Source organism: Mus pahari, chromosome 4 (genome assembly GCF_900095145.1).
Source record: "Mus pahari chromosome 4, PAHARI_EIJ_v1.1, whole genome shotgun sequence".
Lineage (NCBI taxonomy): Eukaryota > Metazoa > Chordata > Mammalia > Rodentia > Muridae > Mus > Mus pahari.
The window spans coordinates 109,919,156-109,938,424 of NC_034593.1; the positions used below are offsets into that span (position 1 = coordinate 109,919,156).

The window sequence follows — 19,269 nt, forward strand, 5'->3', positions numbered from 1 at the left end:
GTACACGCACAGTGTAGACATGCATACTGGCAGCACACACACATAGAATAAAAATAAACAGATCTCAAACAAACAGATGGATTTACAGAATAAACCAACCAGGGCTCGGAGGAGAATGCCAACCAGGTCGTCTGCATGGGTCTGACCTAGGTTCCCTGCATATATATTATGATTATGTAGTTTGGGGTTCTTGTGTAGATTCTTTGGACACATGTCTTTTTAAATCCTTTGCCCATTTGAAAAATTAAGTTATGTGGTCTGTTGTAGTTGAGCTGAAGTTCTTTATACATGGATGATATTAGTCCCTTATCATATGTGACTTGTGGCAATATTTTCCCAGTCCAAAAATGGGTCTTTGGCTCTGTGAATCACTGCAGATTGTTTCTTAGGATTTGCACTTCTTGAGTTTAAGGTGGACCCTTCCTTTCCTTTCCTTTTTTTTTTTTTTTTTTGGTCTGTGTTTTTGTGTCACGTATGAGCCATTCAGGCAAAATACACCCTTCCTGTGTTTTCTTCCAGGCTTTTCGGTTTTTGTTCTTTGTTTTTGTTTGTTTGTTTGTTTGTTTTTTGTTTTGTTTTTGGGTTTTTTTTTTTTTTTTTTTTNCAGCTAGAAGTGCTTTTAATAGAACCAATAAAAGTGTAGTGGCTATTGTCTTTTTTTTTCCCCCCTTTGGTTTTTCGAGACAGGGTTTCTCCGTGTAGCCCTGGCTGTCCTAGAACTCACTCTGTAGACCAGGCTGGCCTCAAACTCAATAATCTGCCTGCCTCTGCCTCCCAAGTGCTGGGATTAAAGGCATGTGCCACCACTGCCCGGCTTTTTTTTTTTTTTTTTTTTAATCATTTTTTAAAAAAATTAATCTACTTTAATGTATATGGGTGCTTGGCCTGCTAAGTGCTCTACACATGTGCACTGCTGGAAGAGGACCAAGGAGGATCTAGATCTGGAGTGACAGATAGTTATGAGCTGCCATAAAGGTCCTCAGAACCAAACTGGTTTCAGTTCATTATGAGTTGGTGTTTGACTGCTACTCTCCAGTGAGAGTCTTCTGCATGCAGATCCCAGATTCCTCAAGAATGTTTGTTGGGAAGCCCGTCCTCTCTATGATGTAATCTGATGTTGCTAGCCATATTTGAGACCATTTATTTCTAGCTTCTCTATTCTGTTGCAAAAGACTACATATCTAGCTAACATGTACCTTCGTTTAGGCCAGTACTGTAGCATCTCAATTTCGATGCCTATTTGTATGGACATCTTTGTATACTTTCTTTCTGAACCCCCAACACCTGGCTGCTGGTCTTCTCATTTCAACGTACCTTCTCCCCCGGTAGATCTACTCAGTAAGCTGTTCTCCTGACATTCCGTCCATATATAAGGGCAGCTCTTTTCAGCCAGTACATTTTCCCCCCTTGCTTTACAAATTCCCAGCCACTCTTTGTAAATAAAATTGTTATACAAAGGCAGCATGGACCCGGGGCTGATGTTGAGACCATAGGAGCCTCATGGTCATCCTTCAGGCCACAGACATGTCTGGAAGGTCTGCTTGGGTCAAGCTCCCGGATACAGACTAGAATACTAGCTGCCTCTTGTTCCTTGAGCCTCCCCGGACCTTTCTTTGCTGCTCCTTTGATGGTGAGAAGTGTGGTGAGGCAAACACTCTAAGATTACCTACGTTCACCCTGGGATGCACCCCGATGAAGTCATGTGGTGCAGCTGTCTCATTCCTCAGCAATCTCACTAAGACTCTCTTTACCCCACCCCTATGCCAACTGAAGCGTTCTGTAAAAGGCAAAAGAAGTGGGTAGATAAAACCACAACGGCTGTCAAAGGCTGGATCCAACTGCCAAAGCCTTGAGAGAGACTTCCTAGCCCCACCCACTGAAGGCATCTAATGGAACGAAATTTATCCAGACCACTCCCTTGCCTACTTTTCAGAGAATTTGTTTCCCAAAGTCTAGAGCAGAGGTCCTCAACCTGTGGGTCTCAGCCCTCAAGTGGGAAAGTGAATGACTCTTTTCCAGGAGGTCCCCTAAGACCGTCAGAAAACTCAGATAGTCACATTGCTATTCACGACAGTAGCAACATTAGAGTTATGAAGTGGTGGTGAAAATAATTTTGTGGTTGGGGGGGTCCCCGCAACATGAACTGTATTAAAGGGCCACAGCATTGGGAAAGCTGGGAATCCTTGCTCTAGAAAGACGCGTCTCTGAGTGGAAGGGCCGCCTGCTGTCTCTGCCAGGCGCATGCATGTCAGTTACCCAGTCTCTTTCGCCTCTCCCTACAGGACTCAGACTCTACACGCCCCACCGAGGTGCTAAGTGTGGGGTGAGGGTGTAGGACAACCAATTTAAGATTATCCTCAACTCGCTTGCAAAGAAATGAGACTCGACTATGATTATTTTATTTGGCTTTGACAATGACTAGGGGGTAACCCCTAATCTACCCTTTTAACTGCTGACCTGGCCACCTCCCCTCATGGTTGCCTCCTCCTCTCACCTCTCATTCTCCTTCCTTCTCCTTCTCCTCCTTGCCAAAAACCTGTGGAGACTTCCTGGAGACCACAGCTGCTGAGGGGAGGAGGAAGCCGCCATGAGGGTAGATGGATCATGAGCACATGGCCGGGAGAAACAGCGGTTAGCTGGGGCCCACCTCGGGGGAGGTGGCCAGACCAGCAGTTAGAAGAGTAGATTAGGGGCTACCTCTCAGTAATTGTCAAACCCAAATAAAATAACCAACCACGAGTCTGATTTCTTTGTAAGCTAATGGGGATAAGTTTAAATTGGCTGTATGTATTATATGAGGGCATAGAGAGAATCCATCCACCACTTTGATTAGCTTTCCCCCTTCTCCCAGCGTCTAACCCTGCAATGTGGCAAGAGAAGGGAAGAGTTTCCCAACAGGACCTGAAGGCCTTGGAGCAGAAGGCGTGTGAGGTCTTTCTCCACCTGCGGAAGGAAACCCCACTGGGCTGTGGGACACGGGACCAGAGGTTGGTAGGATCTGACCAGTGATTTAAGTTTCTTTTGTCTTAACAAAACGAGCAAAGGTAGCCTTCTATCACCACCTCTAGGGCTTTCGTTTATCTAGGAAGGAGGAAGCTGCAGAGATGTGTTCTTTTAGAAGAGCTGGTAACCTACTGTTCACAAATCTGGGCGCATAAGGCCATACATAGATCATGGCAAAGTAAAAGAATTCCATTTCCTAAAGAGGGCCCAAGGATGCATGAAGACAAACAGATTTTTTTTTTTTTCCCAAAGGCAACCTGTGCTAACTGATGCCTGGGAACACCTGAAACTGTGCATAAAAGCCCCCCAAATAGTGATTCGCCTTCCTATAAATCCTACAAAACCGGAACTCAAGTCAGGCATGATGCAGTGTCCCTCACAGCGCTGAGCTTTGGTCTTTGATTCATACTCCTGTGAAACCCGCTCAGAGATGAGGCTTAGGTGGTGGGGGCCTCGTGAGATTGCAGGATTCCTGACAGCCAGATCACAGCTTTTATTCCTTAGTCACTACGACTCACCTTCTCTCTCGTCTGTTCTTCTTAGAAGTGTGTTCTCTAGCCCAGGGCAAACTACTTCCTTCTCAGTGTCGAGGGCAGAGGTAACTGAGGAAGGAGAGCCGAGGAAGGCACCCACAGTGGGTGCCTCAAAGGCAGGAAAGGGAGGGGTGGAAAGGGCTTTGGAGGAGTCTCAAGGAGATTCTGACAGTAGCCTTCCCCCAATCCCAAGAAAAAGACCCAATGTGGAGATAGTATAAAGAAATCTGCTTCCTATCACCAAGAAGATTAGATTTATGGTCGGAGCTACTTAATTGTTTAATTCCATTTCTCAAGCTAAACGGGTCTGGGAGATGTCAGCAATAATCTCTAACCTTTACATTTCTCTTTTTTTTTTCTTTTCGAGACAGGGTTTCTCTGTATAGCCCTGGCTATCCTGGAACTCACTCTGTAGACCAGACTGGCCTCGAACTCAGAAATCTGCCTGCCTCTGCCTCCCAAGTGCTGGGATTAAAGGCGAGGGCCACCACTGCCCGGCTTTACATTTCTTTAGTATTGCTGGAGTGTAGGACATTCCTCTTGCATTCTGAGCATCCTTTTTATCCCTCCCTAGGAACACAGAGGATGCTCTGTCTTCTGATGCAGAGAATGAGAGCATCTACCACAGACACAAAGCTGCTGCAGGGAAACGTATAGGAGACTGGGATATGGCTGCTAGATCCTCCACATCCAGCACCATCACAGATTGTCCTTACTCATGAGGGAGTTGGGTTTTGCTGACTTCCATGGTAGTTTTCATAGATCCATGTTTAAAACCCAAAGGTTCCCATCTGCTACCCCCAGTGTATCTAAGACATGCTTTTGATGGGAAGGTAAGAGCCTAAGTTGGTGGCTTTGTGTTTTACACAAAGCTCAGAGTCGTGACGTGCACCCCACACTTAAGAAATGACAGTCACTTCGATAGGGTGATTGTGTTTAGACTTGTGTATCTAGAAGCAGTCCTAGTGACCCTTGCTAGGCCATGTCACCAATGTTCCTGAAAAATGGAAGACATGAAGACCTGATAAGAGACGAGACAGGGTCAGACAAGCCCGTCTCCTGGAACTGATGGACTTATTTTCTCAATCGGCAGGCACAGTCATACTCTGTGCCCTGGTCTCGGGTTTGGATGTAAGTGCTGGCCCTGGAGCTGGGGGAAGCGTCAGTCTGCTTTGGGTTGTGAGAAGCAAAAGCAAGACTCTGAACAACTCTGCTCTCCCAGGGAGTGATGAAGGCGGTGGTAGTGCCTGGGACTGGGGATGAGAAGAACAGCTTAGGTGAACAACCCCTGCCCCCTCCACGGGTACTGACACCCCTCAACTGAGAGGATTAGATGAGTAATCCCAAGAACTCAGCAGTCAGTCTTCTAAGTACCTCAGGATACAACCAAGAGCTCATAACCGGGAGCTCACACACTCAGCACTGAATTGGTGACAGAAACTTGAATGGCTTCTGTTTTATCTCTATGCCAGCCACAGAGCTAAGAGGATCACAAGAGTACTTTAGTCATCTGTCATGACCCTGGGAAACAGGCACTTTAACCATCAACTTCTCTGGCACACAGACTTCCTGTATTTGGTGACTTGGTAAGCAAAAGTAACTAAACCTTCCCTCTCCCCCTTTGAACAACAAAACCAGGCAAATCTGGGTGACCCCTACTCCAGGATTCAAACCCGTATTCCCACTTGTCCTCTGAGGGAATTCCTTCCACAGCTATGTCCTCATCGTCCTAGCCCCTTAGCCATCAGGAGTTACCTTCTCTCTGTTATAGCAAAGAACATTTATGGAACATGTAGAGAGAGGCAGATGGCACACTTAAATGTTGGTGTATTCACTTACTTAATCATCCTTCCTGTCTATGAGGTAGCCATCGAGACTTTTGTTGTATATTTGAGAAAACAGAAGCTAACGGGATGTGACAGTATATGATTCAGATCCAGGTCCTCAAACAGAATCCTTATTCTGGTCCATTGCTGGGGAAATATAAATGTGGATTCAGATCCCAAGTGGAGGAAGAGCGAATGCTGGTAGGCGGGACAACTGTCTTTAGAGGGATGGAGGGGAAGGGATGGGAGGGGCTCGGAGCAGAGAGCTAAGAGTCTCATCCTATCATTATGGGGAGATCCTGGCCCCCCAAGAACCCAAACATTCCTGACCCTTCTGCCCTAGTGGCACAGGGTGTCTTCCATGGTGTCCCTGCGAAGGGTCAATCTGCATATAGTTCTGCTCATCTCACATTGGATAAAGGGACACCCTCACCCATCCTCTGCCTCTTAGCAGAGTATGGAAGGCAGGAGAAGACGAAGGATAGAGACGAAGGATGAGAGTACTCTGCTCACCTTGTACCTTTGGATGAGGCACCAAGTCCTTGGCCTGCAGATTTTGCTATAAAGAAGGGAAGGTGTCTCCTGATGTCTGAAGTCCTGGTTTTGTTGTTTAAGGTCAAGAATCTCCTTTCGGAGAATACGATCATTTCTCCTTGGGGGAAGGGGCAGACTTCAAGAGTCAGTGTGTGGGGGATGGGGAGCATAGCCTAGGCTTGCTCAGGCCTCTCCAGACTCTCTTGGAGGGGTGTGTCCTGCTATTACAGAAACTGCACTCACATCTCCAGCTTCCACCCTCTGGGTAAGACCTGTGAGAGTGGCTCGGTCCCCCTGATGTTGGGTGAACCATTGACAAGCAGTTTATGGGATGTATTTTCCCATAAACCAGGTGATCTTCAGGCTCCACTCTTGTGTCTCTCAACAGTTTTGAACTTCGGCAAGAAAGAAGGAAGGCCTCTGGTGTCTTCCAAAGCTCAAGAGACAATTCTCACTTTTCCTTTTGTCTAAGGCCTTAGAGTTTAAATGCTATCATCTGGTCGCAAGAGAATAATAACAGGGCGCCCCTCAAGGGCTGATGGGTGAGGCCCACTGTAATCAATACAGGTGAAGTAAGAAGAGTGCTCCTCATAGCATCTGTAAGTACTCAATACACAGCAGGCATCCTTGTCTCTGAGGGTAGCACACTTGGGAGGAAATCAGAGTCATTTATGCAGAATACAGTCGCTCCCTAGCAGAGGTACCTGCTTGGCCAGGTACCACTGTATCACTCCCCTTCTCTCCCTGATAGTGATCTCAATTTTTTTTTTCCCCTCAAAGTAGAATCTCGAGTCAGGAAGGACCTCAAGGAGTTCCCCAGGCCTGGCAAAAGCTCATGTTTGAATCCTGGAGCCAATGTCACCCAGATTCTCCTGGTTTTGTTTAATGGTCCAAGGTGGCAGCTGCTCCCTGAGCCTTTCCCCCCAAGGACTGAGGGTGTACCGAGGTCCACTCAGGCACCCTAGGGCCTCACCCTCCTGTGCCCTGACAGTTGCAGCATGCTCTCGAGAGCGAGAGCTGCGTGCCTGGGACTGGCACACAAAGCCTCCCAGCAGCAGCTCCTGAGCTGCACACCCACTGGGGAAGCACAAGGATTCAGCTCCTTTTCTTCCAGACAATCTGGGGCCTCTGACAAAGAGGAGTCTTAATTCCTTTCTATCTAAATCAGGGGTAACAGCATCTGCCACGAGACAGCTGCAAGCGGGGGATTATCACTGGCTATATACGAGCCTTCATGCGAACTGTCAGTAAGGTCACACATGTGCATTCCCCTCCAGAATGAGCACACAGGAGGCACCTCCCTAGAGCACTCACAACAGCTGGCTGCCCAGGGATAGCTCTGAGCCATCTAGCAGGGGAAGCAGGAGGCCTGAGCCACCTCCGCCTTAGACAGAAACCTGGATGCTCTATGACCACAGTTACTGTTAGGGCCACATTGGTGACTAAAAGAACTTTCTCTTAGGCCTCTTTCCGTCATTCACAGAATCTAGCTAGAGATGTTCCCAGTGTTCATTGCATCCTTTCCCAGAGACGCACGTGCTGCTCCGGAAAAGGGGGAGAAGTGGCAGTGGAGATCTTGTGACGAGCCAAAACCTGACATGCTGCTCTTTATGGATGGAGAGAAAGGTGGAGCTCACTGCACAGAGGGGACAGAGGCTTTAAGATTTTACAAAGTTGACTACAAAAGCTTGGAAGACAGGCCGACTTTACATTTACATTTACATTTACATTCACTGATAAAAATGATTGGCAGCAGGCGGTTGGAGCGGGGGTGGGGGGGGTGGGGGGGGAGGGTGAAGGAGGAGGGAGGGGAGATAAGCCTATCCTATCCCAGGAGCAGCAGGCTCTACTCCGCACTCAAATGAATGGTACTGTCTGAACCTTTCTGACAAACCTGTGTGTGGCTCAGGAAAGGCGGAGTTCCCCGCGCTCTTATGCAAATGCCGGGAAGCAACAACCTCTGCACTGGCTTAGCTTGCATCCAGACGGATGGCAAAGGAAAGGAGTCTGCGCGCCTGACAGACAGTCTGCCTCAGTGCACCTGTGTCCCCTCCTCAGGGAGACACACTTGTCTTCCTGTGTGATCACCTATAGAGAAATGAGACAGGTACAGCATCGGGCCCAAAAGTATGTGTCCATTTCTAAGGCTGCCCACCATAACCATCGTCTGTCCCGAGTCCCACTGTCAGTCATATATGCTGTCTTTCATGGCCCAGTAGCACTCCTGGCAGAAACCCTCGAAATGGACACAGAGAGATGGCTCTGTTTGGTTCTCAGGTATGTTGGAGAGCCATCCCCACCCCAAGATTCCAAATGGCCAGCACAAACCTCTTCATGATTCCAGGGTCAGCCTTGCCATGGATTACAAAGCATTTGGGGAGGTGGTGGTGGTGGTGGTGGGAGACCATGTCGAGCTGGAACACCGGGAAACAGTCAGTTCCTAATTTGGGTTCACAGGCACATGCCAGAGTCGGGTGGGATCTATCTGCATGCCTCTGCACTGAGAGAGGTACCCCGACACGGGTCAGAAGGCTTTCTGTGGATGCGGTAGTTACTTAACCCAACTCTTTCAACCCACGCAATCTCTCTCAGTTGAGTGGCCAGCTCAAGTTACAGAAAGCAGGAAGGAGCAGAGACAGACAGCTGTAAGACCCAACTGAGGAGCTGTCATTTGCTGGGGGACCCCCCCCCCAGGAGACTGGTAGTTTTCAAACAGTTTTGGCATCACCCGGGAGCACACTTCCTACACCCACTCCCACCTCTGCTGGAAGGAAAAAAAAAAAAATAGAAGAGGAAAACTGCTTAAAACAACAAGAAGTAAAAATAAAAAATAAGTTAGAGCCAGACACACAACGAAGTCTGTCCGTTTACATGAGTCACAGGAACTGAACGATAACTGATGATGTCTTTCCCAATTTGTACCATCCCAACTCTGCCAACCTAGGGTCCCAGACTTAGAGGGTTGCCAGGCACCACCCAGACAGTTAGAGGTCACAACCGACCAGAGAATACAAAGTCTAAGGAAATAAAGTGACACACTAGTTGTGGTTCATAAAACAAAACGAAACGAAACGAAAAGCAACAACATAAAAATCCCACACATTTTAATAATCACGGGGTCTATTTTACTGATGGGTTAAAAAGCCCTTCCTTGTGTACACAAGAATAAAAATCTAATAGAATTTTTGAAAATTTGAAAAAAAAAATTCTACCATGTTTTCAACTCAAGGTAGAAGCACCCATGGGAGTGCTGCGTCCCGCCCCCCTGGATATTTGTACTTAAAGGGGGCACTGATCTAAGCAAAGCCGCCATCAGAGCTGGGGCAGACGCTCCCCATGTGGGTGGGTGGGGGGGATTCTTGTGATGACTTGGGTAAGGACAGGAAGAATCACAGAAGGCAGGCTTTCTGGTTCAGTAGTTAGCAGCCTGGATCCCTGGGGTAGATTTCAGCTGGGTTCCTGAAAGGTGTTGGTAAGGGAGTAGGGTGCCTCTGGGCTTTGTGGCCATCCACACTGAGATGATCTAGCCTCTGGGACCAGAAGCCTGGACCACACTGACTTGCCTGAGGAGGACAGGAGGGGGAGTGGGCCACCCAGCAAAGGCTTCCCTAGCCTGAAACTGCTGGATACATAGTGGTAGCTTCTGGTGGCCCTATACACCTTTGGCCTCTCCAAGTCTGCCATTAGCAACCCCACCCCCACTCCCTAGTAAGCTAGCCTGTCTGGATTGGAAAGCGGTCTGTCGGGAATAGCTCCAGAGGTGGTTCTGAGACCATGGCTACAAAAGCCTCGCAGTGGTAAATCTTGGTTGTGGAGGCCAAATGACTCCTACTTCTGACATTGACTATGGGGCCTTAATCAAGCCTCAGTCTCCTGGCCTGTAAGTTGGAGATACTACTACACCATTAAGGATCAATCGGCAGTCCGTGTCAATAGCCTACAGCCAACATTACCACTGTTTTATTAGCTGGTGATAGCCACAGATGCTTGAATTACCAAGTTGTCCTTTTCTGAGCCACTGCATTTTTGCAAAAAAAAAAATTCTCACTGTTATATACATGTCTCATGGCTGTGTTTCTTTCTGCTGCACACATAGCTCAGATCCCCACGGTCCCCTTCGCCTATTGTACCCAGGTTCAAATGGTTGCACACAGCATACATGAATAAATGACTTGCACAAGGAATGTGCGAGGCGACACAGTTGCCTTACACACATTTGGTATTTAGGAGGCAGAGAAGCAAGTGACACACGATGAGGTCTGGCGATTTATTCCCCCACTCTACGAATGAAGTACTGTACAGTCTGCAGCCTTAGGCTGGCTGGCTGCAAAAGGCAGAAACTGCTCCCTGCCCCCATCCGGCCCGGGTCTTAATGAAGATGGATGAGGCTTTTAAGGAGCACTGATGAACCACAGTGGAGGGGAGCAATGGACCTCGGAGCTGCAGGGCGAGAATCTGGGTGCTGAATGGGACAGATGCATCTGATCCTCTTCCAGCTTCTCTAGCCTCCTTCCCATCATGCAGAGTGAAGAAAACAGGATTTGGCTGTTTCTGTATCTGATTTCCAGGCATAGAGGTGCCCACACTTCTCCCCACCCCCGCAATTACCTAGCCCAGTGGGATTAGACTATTTCACAGTCTAATCTAAATTCATTTCCTCACTTTGAACTCATTTTCCTTTGTTATGGCCAGATGAGACTGACAGCCGTGCTGACTATCACTTTATCATCATTATCTCCCCGACGACTCCCTGCTCCCCCAACCCCTGCCCCCTTCTCGCTCTTGTGTAACTCAGTCTGGCCTTGAACTTTCTAAGTAGCTGAACCTAGCCCTGAATTCCCCAATCCTCCCACCTCCATCTCCATAGTGCTGGGATTGCAGGCATACACCTCGCCTGGTGTACGCGGTGCTGGGGATGGGATGTGCTAGGTTAGCCCTCTACCAGCTCAGCCTAATCTGTGCTCATTCTTCTTCTTGGTAGATTAAGATCTCTGTGTCATATTAAAGAACTCCTCTGCCAAAATCTATGGTTACTGACAGGATTTGGGTCTGTGCTCCAGTTTGGATTATTTTGTTATTTATGGTGGGAATCTATCTATCTATCTATCTATCTATCTATCTATCTATCTATCTATCTATCTATCTATCTACCTACCTATGTATGCAGTGAGAGAGCTTCCTTTTTCTTTCTTATAAGAAAGACTGCCCTTTCCCATTAACTATGGCAGTGTCTGTATTACTCATTCTGCGTGTCACTGTTCTGTTTTTGTTTTGTTTTGTTTTGTTTTTTCCCTCCGCAGCTCTCTGTCTCCCCTGTCCCATGAGGGCTAATCTTCACTATCTGTCTTCCTTCTTAAGCATTTACTTCACTTTCAGAAAGTCATTTAGACCAGGTCCTTCCAAACCCCTCTCTCCCGTCAACACTGGCACCTGTCTTTTCTTTCAGCTCCATTCCTCCCCCTTCAGCTCATCTTTCCCAGCCTCCTGCCCCCAGCAGTTCTGACAAAACGAGGCCATGACAGTCGGTGCTTCCAGCACAGACACCAAGGTCAGAGTCTCAGAGAGCCACTCCCACTTGTCCCACGGACGCAGAGCTGGAGCATGGCCAGCTTACTCTTATTACCCTGCGCAATCACTCCCACTGCGGATCTGGCCCAAGGATATCTTATACTTATTTCAATGCGCCACATCTCAAAACTTTTATGCCATCAGCTGGTGTCCAGACTCATCCACACAACTTTGAGGAGAGAGGCCTGGCATTTCAGTCCTTGAGTGTATCTACTAAGAATGGCTTCACTTGCTATCTGCCCCACCTCTCTGAAAACAAAACAAAACAAAACAAAACAAAACAAAAAAAAAGCCACATTATCTTATTGTGTTTTATATATAGTGGCTTGTGGTATTTAGATCCAAATGCATTCTAAAATGTACACCCAGATTCAGACTTAAAAATAGAATAGGACTTTAAAAAAATAAAGAATGCTACACTTTCCCTGTATAATGAGAGGTATTCTAAATACCGCTTTGAAAGCATCAAACATAGATGGCCTAATTAGCCCCTTTGCTTCTGGTGGAGCATCTGTTTAGGAAGATGGGCCATAATAAGGACGACTTTTCTAAGTGAGATTTCTGTGCACACTTAAATTACAAAACAGCCCCCCTGCCTTACAAAAGGCACTGCTTTGTGTGAATGTGACTCAGGGTGATTAAACGTTCCTAAATGAACTACAGACAAGTAAAACATCTATTTAAGCCTCCATCAATTTGAAAGATCTTTAAAGGGAATATTTGTAGCTTGAAAGGGAAGGGCTGGTGAACGTCAGGAAAACTGGGAGGCGTTTGTCTCCCCCCCCCACCCGTTCAGAAGAACGGTGACTCCCGAGACACCGACATTTGCTCTCACGTGACAGATATTCACAAGGTTCGAATGTCAAAAGGCTTGTGCCCCCTTTTTATTGTACGGGGAAAAAAAAAAAAAAGAAAGAAAGTAATTTGATCAGAATTTGAGAAGCTGATGTAATAGGCTACACTTTGAAGGTAAGGAGCTCTGGGACCCACAACCTTAGTTAGGGTGTGACAGTCTAACAGACTCTTACCCTGCCCTCCTCAGACTGGGGTTAAGATTGGCATCTACAGCATTAAAATGAGCAGAAAAGGCAAAAGAAAAATAAATATTTCTCGGCATGAGAAATCACACGATGTTCGGATTTCAGAGTCTATCAATAAAGTTTTATTGAGGCACAGTCCTGTGCATGTCTTCCCATTTTTGTCTGCGACTAAATGATAGCAGCATTAAGTGGACTTGACACATTGCATGACTGAAAAGCTGAAATAATTATACAACCCACCCTGGAAAATGAGCTGATCTAAGCAACAGAAGCCCCCCTCAGACCTCCATTCCCCCCCCATGCCCCCCCCACTCCCCTGCCCCAGGCAAAGGGAAGGCTCATACCTGGTTGAGATGGTACAGATGTTTGACGAGACACCAAAGCCCACAGTGGCTGCACCTGAATTCACCTCTTGACCAAGCACTGCGCTGCTGAGATCCGTCAGGTCCAGAGACATAGAGAGAAGACAGAGTGAAGACAGGGTAAGCAGAGGTAAGACAGAGGAGGACTGCTTCCATCTGTGGGATTATATATGGGTGAATGTGGAGGGGGGAGTATGGGTGGCAGGGTGCAGGATGAGATGGGGCGAGTAGGGGATTCCTAGAGCACAAGTATACTGTAGCTGTACAGATGGTTGTGAGCCTTCATGTGGTTGTTGGGAATTGAATTTTTAGGACCTCTGCTCACTCCGGTTGGCCCCGAAAACAGTTCCTGTTTGCTCCAGCCCAAAGATTTATTTATTATTATACATAAGTAGCTGACTTCAGATGCATCAGAAGAGGACGTCAGATCTCATTATGAGTGGTTGTGAGCCACTATGTGGTTGCTGGGATTTGAACTCAGGACCTTCGGAAGAGCAGTCAGTGCTCTTACCCACTGAGCCATCTCGTCAGCCCCACTCTCTCACTTTTATGCAAGCAACTAGACTAATTGCTATCACTGCAGGTGAGCTAACCTTTATGCATGGCTTTTGGTGTGTTCAGTTAACCTCCACAGAAAGGGAAATGGGTTAACTGGTATTCAACAACAAAAGAAAATTTTACCTTCTCTTTTTCTCTTCATCTGCCTCTAAGCGTGTCAAATTTCAAATGGTATTCACAGTGTGTGTGTGTGTGTGTGTGTGTGTGTGTGTGTGTGTTTAGGACAGGGTTTCTGATAGCCTAAGCTGGCCTTAAACTTACTATGTAGCTAAGGCTAGCCTTGAACTCCTCCTGTGTCTCCTGCTTCTGCCTCCCAAATGTGGGTATTTTAGGTATGGCCCACAATGCCTGGCTACATTATTTTATTTTGGAGACAAAGGTGTTGTTGTGTGGCCAAGACCAGTCCAGAGCTCTCAAGTTTCCTGCTAGCCTCTGGAGGTAAGACCATAAGTATGTGCCTCTATGCCTTGAACACTTTGATTTTTGAATTCAAAGTTGGTGCAAATTATTTGTCACCAATAAGAAATCCGATTCATATATTGTAGATACTAGTCATGTGCCCACACAAATAATCACGTTTAATGTTGGGGAAAAATACGTCCTATAATGAAGTTTTCAGACTAAATTTCAGAGTCAATCAATCTTCTGAAATCTAATTTGAGTGTGTAGCTTGAGAATGAATTTGCTGGGGAAGGGGCGGCCCACTAAGTTCTACCTACTACCTAGTGTTAAAAAAAAAAAAGAAAGAGAAAGAAAGAAAGAAAGAAAGAAAGAAAGAAAGAAAGAAAGAAAGAAAGAAAGGAAAATCCCAGGCTGGAGGGCTGGCTCAGGAGGCAAAAGCGCTCAACATCAGGCCTGAGCTGAATTTCCAGGACCCACAGCTCCTTTCTCCATAGATAGATAGATAGATAGATAGAATTTTTGAAGATGTAAAAATAAAAACTGAATGAACTAGCTAAGCAAGGGTTGCCATGTCTCACCTACACCCAGAGTTAAAACAAAACAAAACAAAACTCCCAAAATAGCTAACAATTCTCAACTAGCCTACTCAGTCTTTTTGGGGGTAGGGGTGGGGGGTAGGGGTGGGGTGGGGCTTGAGACAGGGTTTCTCTGTGTAGCCTTGGCTGTCCTGGAACTCACTCTGTAGACCATGCTGGCCTCGAACTCAGAAATCCGCTTGTCTCTGCCTCCCAAGTACTGGGAATAAAGGTGTGTGCCACCACTGCCCGGCCAGCCTACTCAGTCTTATAGACATTTTTTTATCCCAGTGTTAACTCAACTGGATGAAACTTGAGGTGGACAGGTTTTAGCTTGGCAGCAACTGTGAATGAGACCATCTAACATAGGAGAGATCATAGGCGAGGTTGTGAGAGATGCTGATGCTGTAGACACAGGACAGAGCCAGAAGGACACATATTTTATCTCAGCGACATCACTGTGTGGGTATTTGGCTGCCTTGCACAGTGGGGAATCTGGGAAGTGATGAACAGCCCTTTAAATCTGGGTCAGCAAGATCTCTGTCCCCCACAGATTTCTTTTTGGGTTTATGGAGGCTGTTTTCCCAAAGGGCTCAGGGTACCTTACTCAGTAGGGGACAGCAAGCTCTCAGTTGTTCATTGATTTATGATTACCAATGACTAATTCACATGTTAAATAAATGAATATAGGCTTTATTAAATATATATATTAGTAGTCAATATATCAGTACATATATCCATCATAAATATATATCAATAAAATATATATTTAGATGTGTGCTACATCTGTACAAAATACTTACCTGACATGAGTATATTTAAGATAAAAATAAAATGTGATTCTGTACTTCAAGAAGCCCTTCACTGGGGCTGGAGAGATGGTTCAGTGGTTAAGAACACTGGCTGCTCTTGCAGAGGACCCAAGTTTGATTCCTAGCACGCACATGGTGGCTCAGAACTATCTGTAACTTCAGTTCCAGAGGATCTGATGTCCTTCTGGCACATATACTCAAGCAGGTTCACTTATATACACATAAATAAAATAAAATAACCTTAGGAAGAAAGGAAAGAAGGAAGGAAGGAAGGAAGGAAGGAAGGAAGGAAGGAAAGAAGGAAGGAAGAAGCCCTCTTTTAGATTTGTAAAGAATCTAGTATCTTACTTAGAGTTGCACTGGGCCAGGTAAAACTTTCTCTTTAAGTCTCCAAAATGCAGCCAGGCAAGGCTTGAATAGGAACCACAAGAAAATATTTCATAGTCAGCTGCTCAACACAGTAAGATAAGGGAGCCAGCGTGCTGTTCAACTCATTGTTCCTAATTGATACGCTAGGCTGAAATCTTGATTGTGGACTTTAAAATATCGACCATTTAGATTTCTGTTCTTAAAAACAAGCACAATTAATTGTAAACAAGGTGAGCCAGCATAAAACTTCCTCATTTGTTAAGGTCCTGTAACTATACCCAGAGGGCTGGAATCAGGTAGGTTGGTGAAATTCAGAGCAGGTCACAAACCCCCAAGGTGGGAACAGAGGCGGAGAAGGATTAGCATTGTGTGAGTCCAGGAAAGTTGGGAAAAGTCCAAGCCTCCCTTGTATGGCAGCTTAGAGACGCCATGAGAACAGCTGTTTTCCTGGTGTTCTGGTTTCCCTGGCTTTCATAACTAAATGCGCATGGAAATAAAACCCGGGGAGGAGAAAATGCCGAGCACAAAAGCCCTACAGTTTTCTGTCCTTTGAGCTGAAATGTAGGTCAGCGTGTTCATTTCTCACCCTCAAGTATGTGTGAACGTGGACACACGCGCACAAGAGTCTGTGAAGGCACGCGCGCGTGCGTGCACGCAAACACACACACACACACACACACACACACACGCACACACACACACACTTCACTTCCCATGGCACCCTCTGAAAACACCGCAGGCAGGGAGTAGGTTGGCATCAAAACAGAGCAACCATTATTCCCACCTCATAATGTATCTTTCTTACAAACAAGCACAAGAAGGAGGAGACACAAACATTAGCTGAAATTGCTCTATAAGGATTCAAGCGTTTGCTCTGCGTTTTAATTAGAACTGCAGCTAACACACAACTCCTCCTTCCTCAGCCAGGACAAAAGCAGAGCTTGGGAAGTAGGGTCTGAGCTCCTGAGTGGGGACCTTAAATTTCCAACCCTTAGCTCGTTGGCTTGAGGGGGCTGTCTTACCGGCTCTTTCAGAGTGCTATAAATAGACATGAAAATGACTCTTGGGATCCTTGTCACAGTGAGTAAAAATGACCCTTTCACCGCAGTTCCTTGATGGTAGCAGAAAAGTACGAAGAGAGACGAAAGGATTGGACGGGCAGGAGGGTCATTTTGATTCCTGGGAACAGAGGAAAAAGACATTTAAAACTCACTGTGTAAAAAGAAACCAGAAGGTTCTCTCTGGTTCAGATCCTCATTAGCATTAGCAACCTGTAAAGTGGTGGTACAGGAAGTACTTTATCCTCCCTGGTAGCCAAGGTTACCACCGTGTACGTCTTAGACTAACTCACTTTTTTGGGAGGCCCCCAAAAATGTGTAAAAAAAAATACAGAAAAAAATATCAGTGAGCTAATATATATGTGTGTATGTTTCTTTTATAGTTCTTGATCCTTCCATCTGCCCTTCTGGTTGTCTGTTGACATTATTTTTCCTTTGCAATAGATTAAGTCTGTCTTGTGTTCACCCTTTGAACAACAGAGGGACATGTATAATTACTGCCAGTATTAACTTGGCAATGATAGCCACCCTCCAAGTCACATGATCGGGACCCAGGCCAGCAGAGGTAACCAAGAGCTATGGTTTTTGAAGGGAAGAGACAACAAAGTTGGGCCATTTAGCTTCTGCACGGCTTTGAGTTAGTTCCCTTAAACCAGCTGATTTCTTCTCCGCTCCTTAAAGGTCACTTAAGTGTGAATCATTTACTGGTCTTGTAATGACAGAGCTCCTAAGAATGAGTGCAAGTCAGCTTCTCAGAGCAGGGAAGGGGAAGAAAGACCAGAATGGGACCGGCCCTCCCTCTCCCTCAACCCCCCCGAAAGCGAAAAGAAAGGAGAGCTGACATCACCCCTCTGCTGACCTCCTGCTCGTGTTCCCAGGGACATCGTTCTAGAGAAGGAGGCCCGGTTTCCCAGAAGCAACTTCAGGGGCTCCAAGTGAAGCTCGCTTTCTTTAGAAAAGATTCCTCCATCACTGCCTGGGCCTGCTAAGTTGCTAGGCATTAGGGTTTTGACAATGGCCTGGGAATCTGAGGGAGGAGGAGGCCCACAGCCAGCAAGGGCTCCAGAGTTGGTATCCCCAGGAAGAGAAAGGGAACATGGCAGAAAGACGGGTAGAACCCGGCTGCCTACTCAACTGCCGAGTATTTTAAGGTGGCCCACATGGTGGAGTACTGGGGTTCAGCCCCCAGCTACGCATGACCCCCCCGGGTGGTGGTGTTATCTACAATTCCAGCACTCAGGAGGAGGTAGAGGCAGGAGGATCAAAAATTTAATATCATTCTCCTCTGTACAGTGAATTTGAAGCCAGCCTACCCGCTACAGAAGATCCTGAGGGTGGGGGTGGCGATAGCAGTGGGGGTCGGGGGTGGAAATCTATTTTGTCATTTTGATTTGATACTGAAAGTCTAGGCCAGGAAATTCTGACACATTTCCCCCCATCTCCTCTTTCTTTTTCCTAAGGTTTACTTTTCCATCGAGATTCATAAGCTTTAGAACTGACTGCGCTGCTTAAGAGAGCGAGAGGCTGTAGAGGACACCTGCTTCCCATCTGCCTAGGAAATAAATGATTCACAGGCCACTGTAAACGGTCCGCTCCTCCAGGTGCCGAAGTCTGGGTTCAGGTATCAGATTTCTGAGCAGGTTTCACAGCAGTGGGATAAATCATTTGGGACAGAGGAAGAGGGGACCCTGACTTCCCTCGCAAGTCACAAGGCTAGGCTCTGCAGGATTTGTCTGGAGGACACAGGGGTTTGGAAGCTGGGTTATCAGATGATGAGAGAGGGAACTTTAAAAAAATGGTCCTTTTAACCCAAGCCAAGAGTCACTCAGTACCTGCTTTCAATCTAGAGACAGTCCTGCAAAGGAGAGGCTAAATCGGGTGTCTTTGAAGTCACCACCCTTTTCTATAGTCACCAGGGATACTAGCTGCTATTTCTCCTCACTGCGTAACTGACTAGAGCTATCAGCTCCGCCTCCCACAACAGCCAGCAAAACCTGCTGAAAAAAGTACTGAAGCTGAAAGTAACACTAATCTCCGAACTGACATAGTTTGAGAACTGACATTGAGGCGCTGGGTACGCTGGGTAACTGGTGATTACTTTGATAGGAGTCTGCAGAAGGTTGAGAATACCTTTAAGTCAAGGGACATAGCATAGTGTTTTACAACCACGCCAGCCACTTCAGAACTCTGAGAGCAATAGTTTCAGATCAAGCCTAGCACTCTCGAGTTTATGCAAAGCCAATTCTGTGCCGTAGTCCCTGAACAAAGTCTGGGCTGCACAGTGCAGCTGGCCCCCAACAAAGCTGACAGCCGGAGAAAACAGTGTGGCCATAGCAAAGAGCACACCACAGCAACGACCATTCTGTTCCATGTATTTCTCTAGCAAAACCTGCAAGACGGAATGAGGAGCCTGGGAGGTGGTTGTTAAGGTCATCTCTCCAATGCTACAAAAAACACAAACTGTCGTAATTATAGGCATGGACATCAGTGCATCTCCCGCTTCCTCCTCCCTCCTCCCCTCCCCTCCCCTCTCCTTTCTTCTTCTTCTTCTTCTTCTTCTTCTTCTTCTTCTTCTTCTTCTTCTTCTTCTTCTTCTTCTTCTTCTTCTTCTTCTTCTTCTTCTTCTTCT

The 19,269-nt window shown here is 46.6% G+C and overlaps 1 protein-coding gene across 2 annotated transcripts in view; it reads right to left on the bottom strand.

Annotated features, from left to right (window-relative positions):
* Positions 1–19,269, bottom strand: part of Slc44a3 (solute carrier family 44 member 3) — a 76,994-nt gene that overhangs the window by 14,193 nt on the left and 43,532 nt on the right. The window contains exons 11-12 of one of the 2 annotated variants that reach the window (XM_021196611.1): positions 16,605–16,761; positions 12,849–12,935 (exon numbers count right to left, since the gene is read on the bottom strand). In XM_021196611.1, the coding sequence (XP_021052270.1) occupies positions 12,849–12,935; positions 16,605–16,761 (244 nt within the window). The remainder of the gene's footprint in view (positions 1–12,848; positions 12,936–16,604; positions 16,762–19,269) is intronic. The other variant, XM_021196612.2, reaches the window with a different exon arrangement.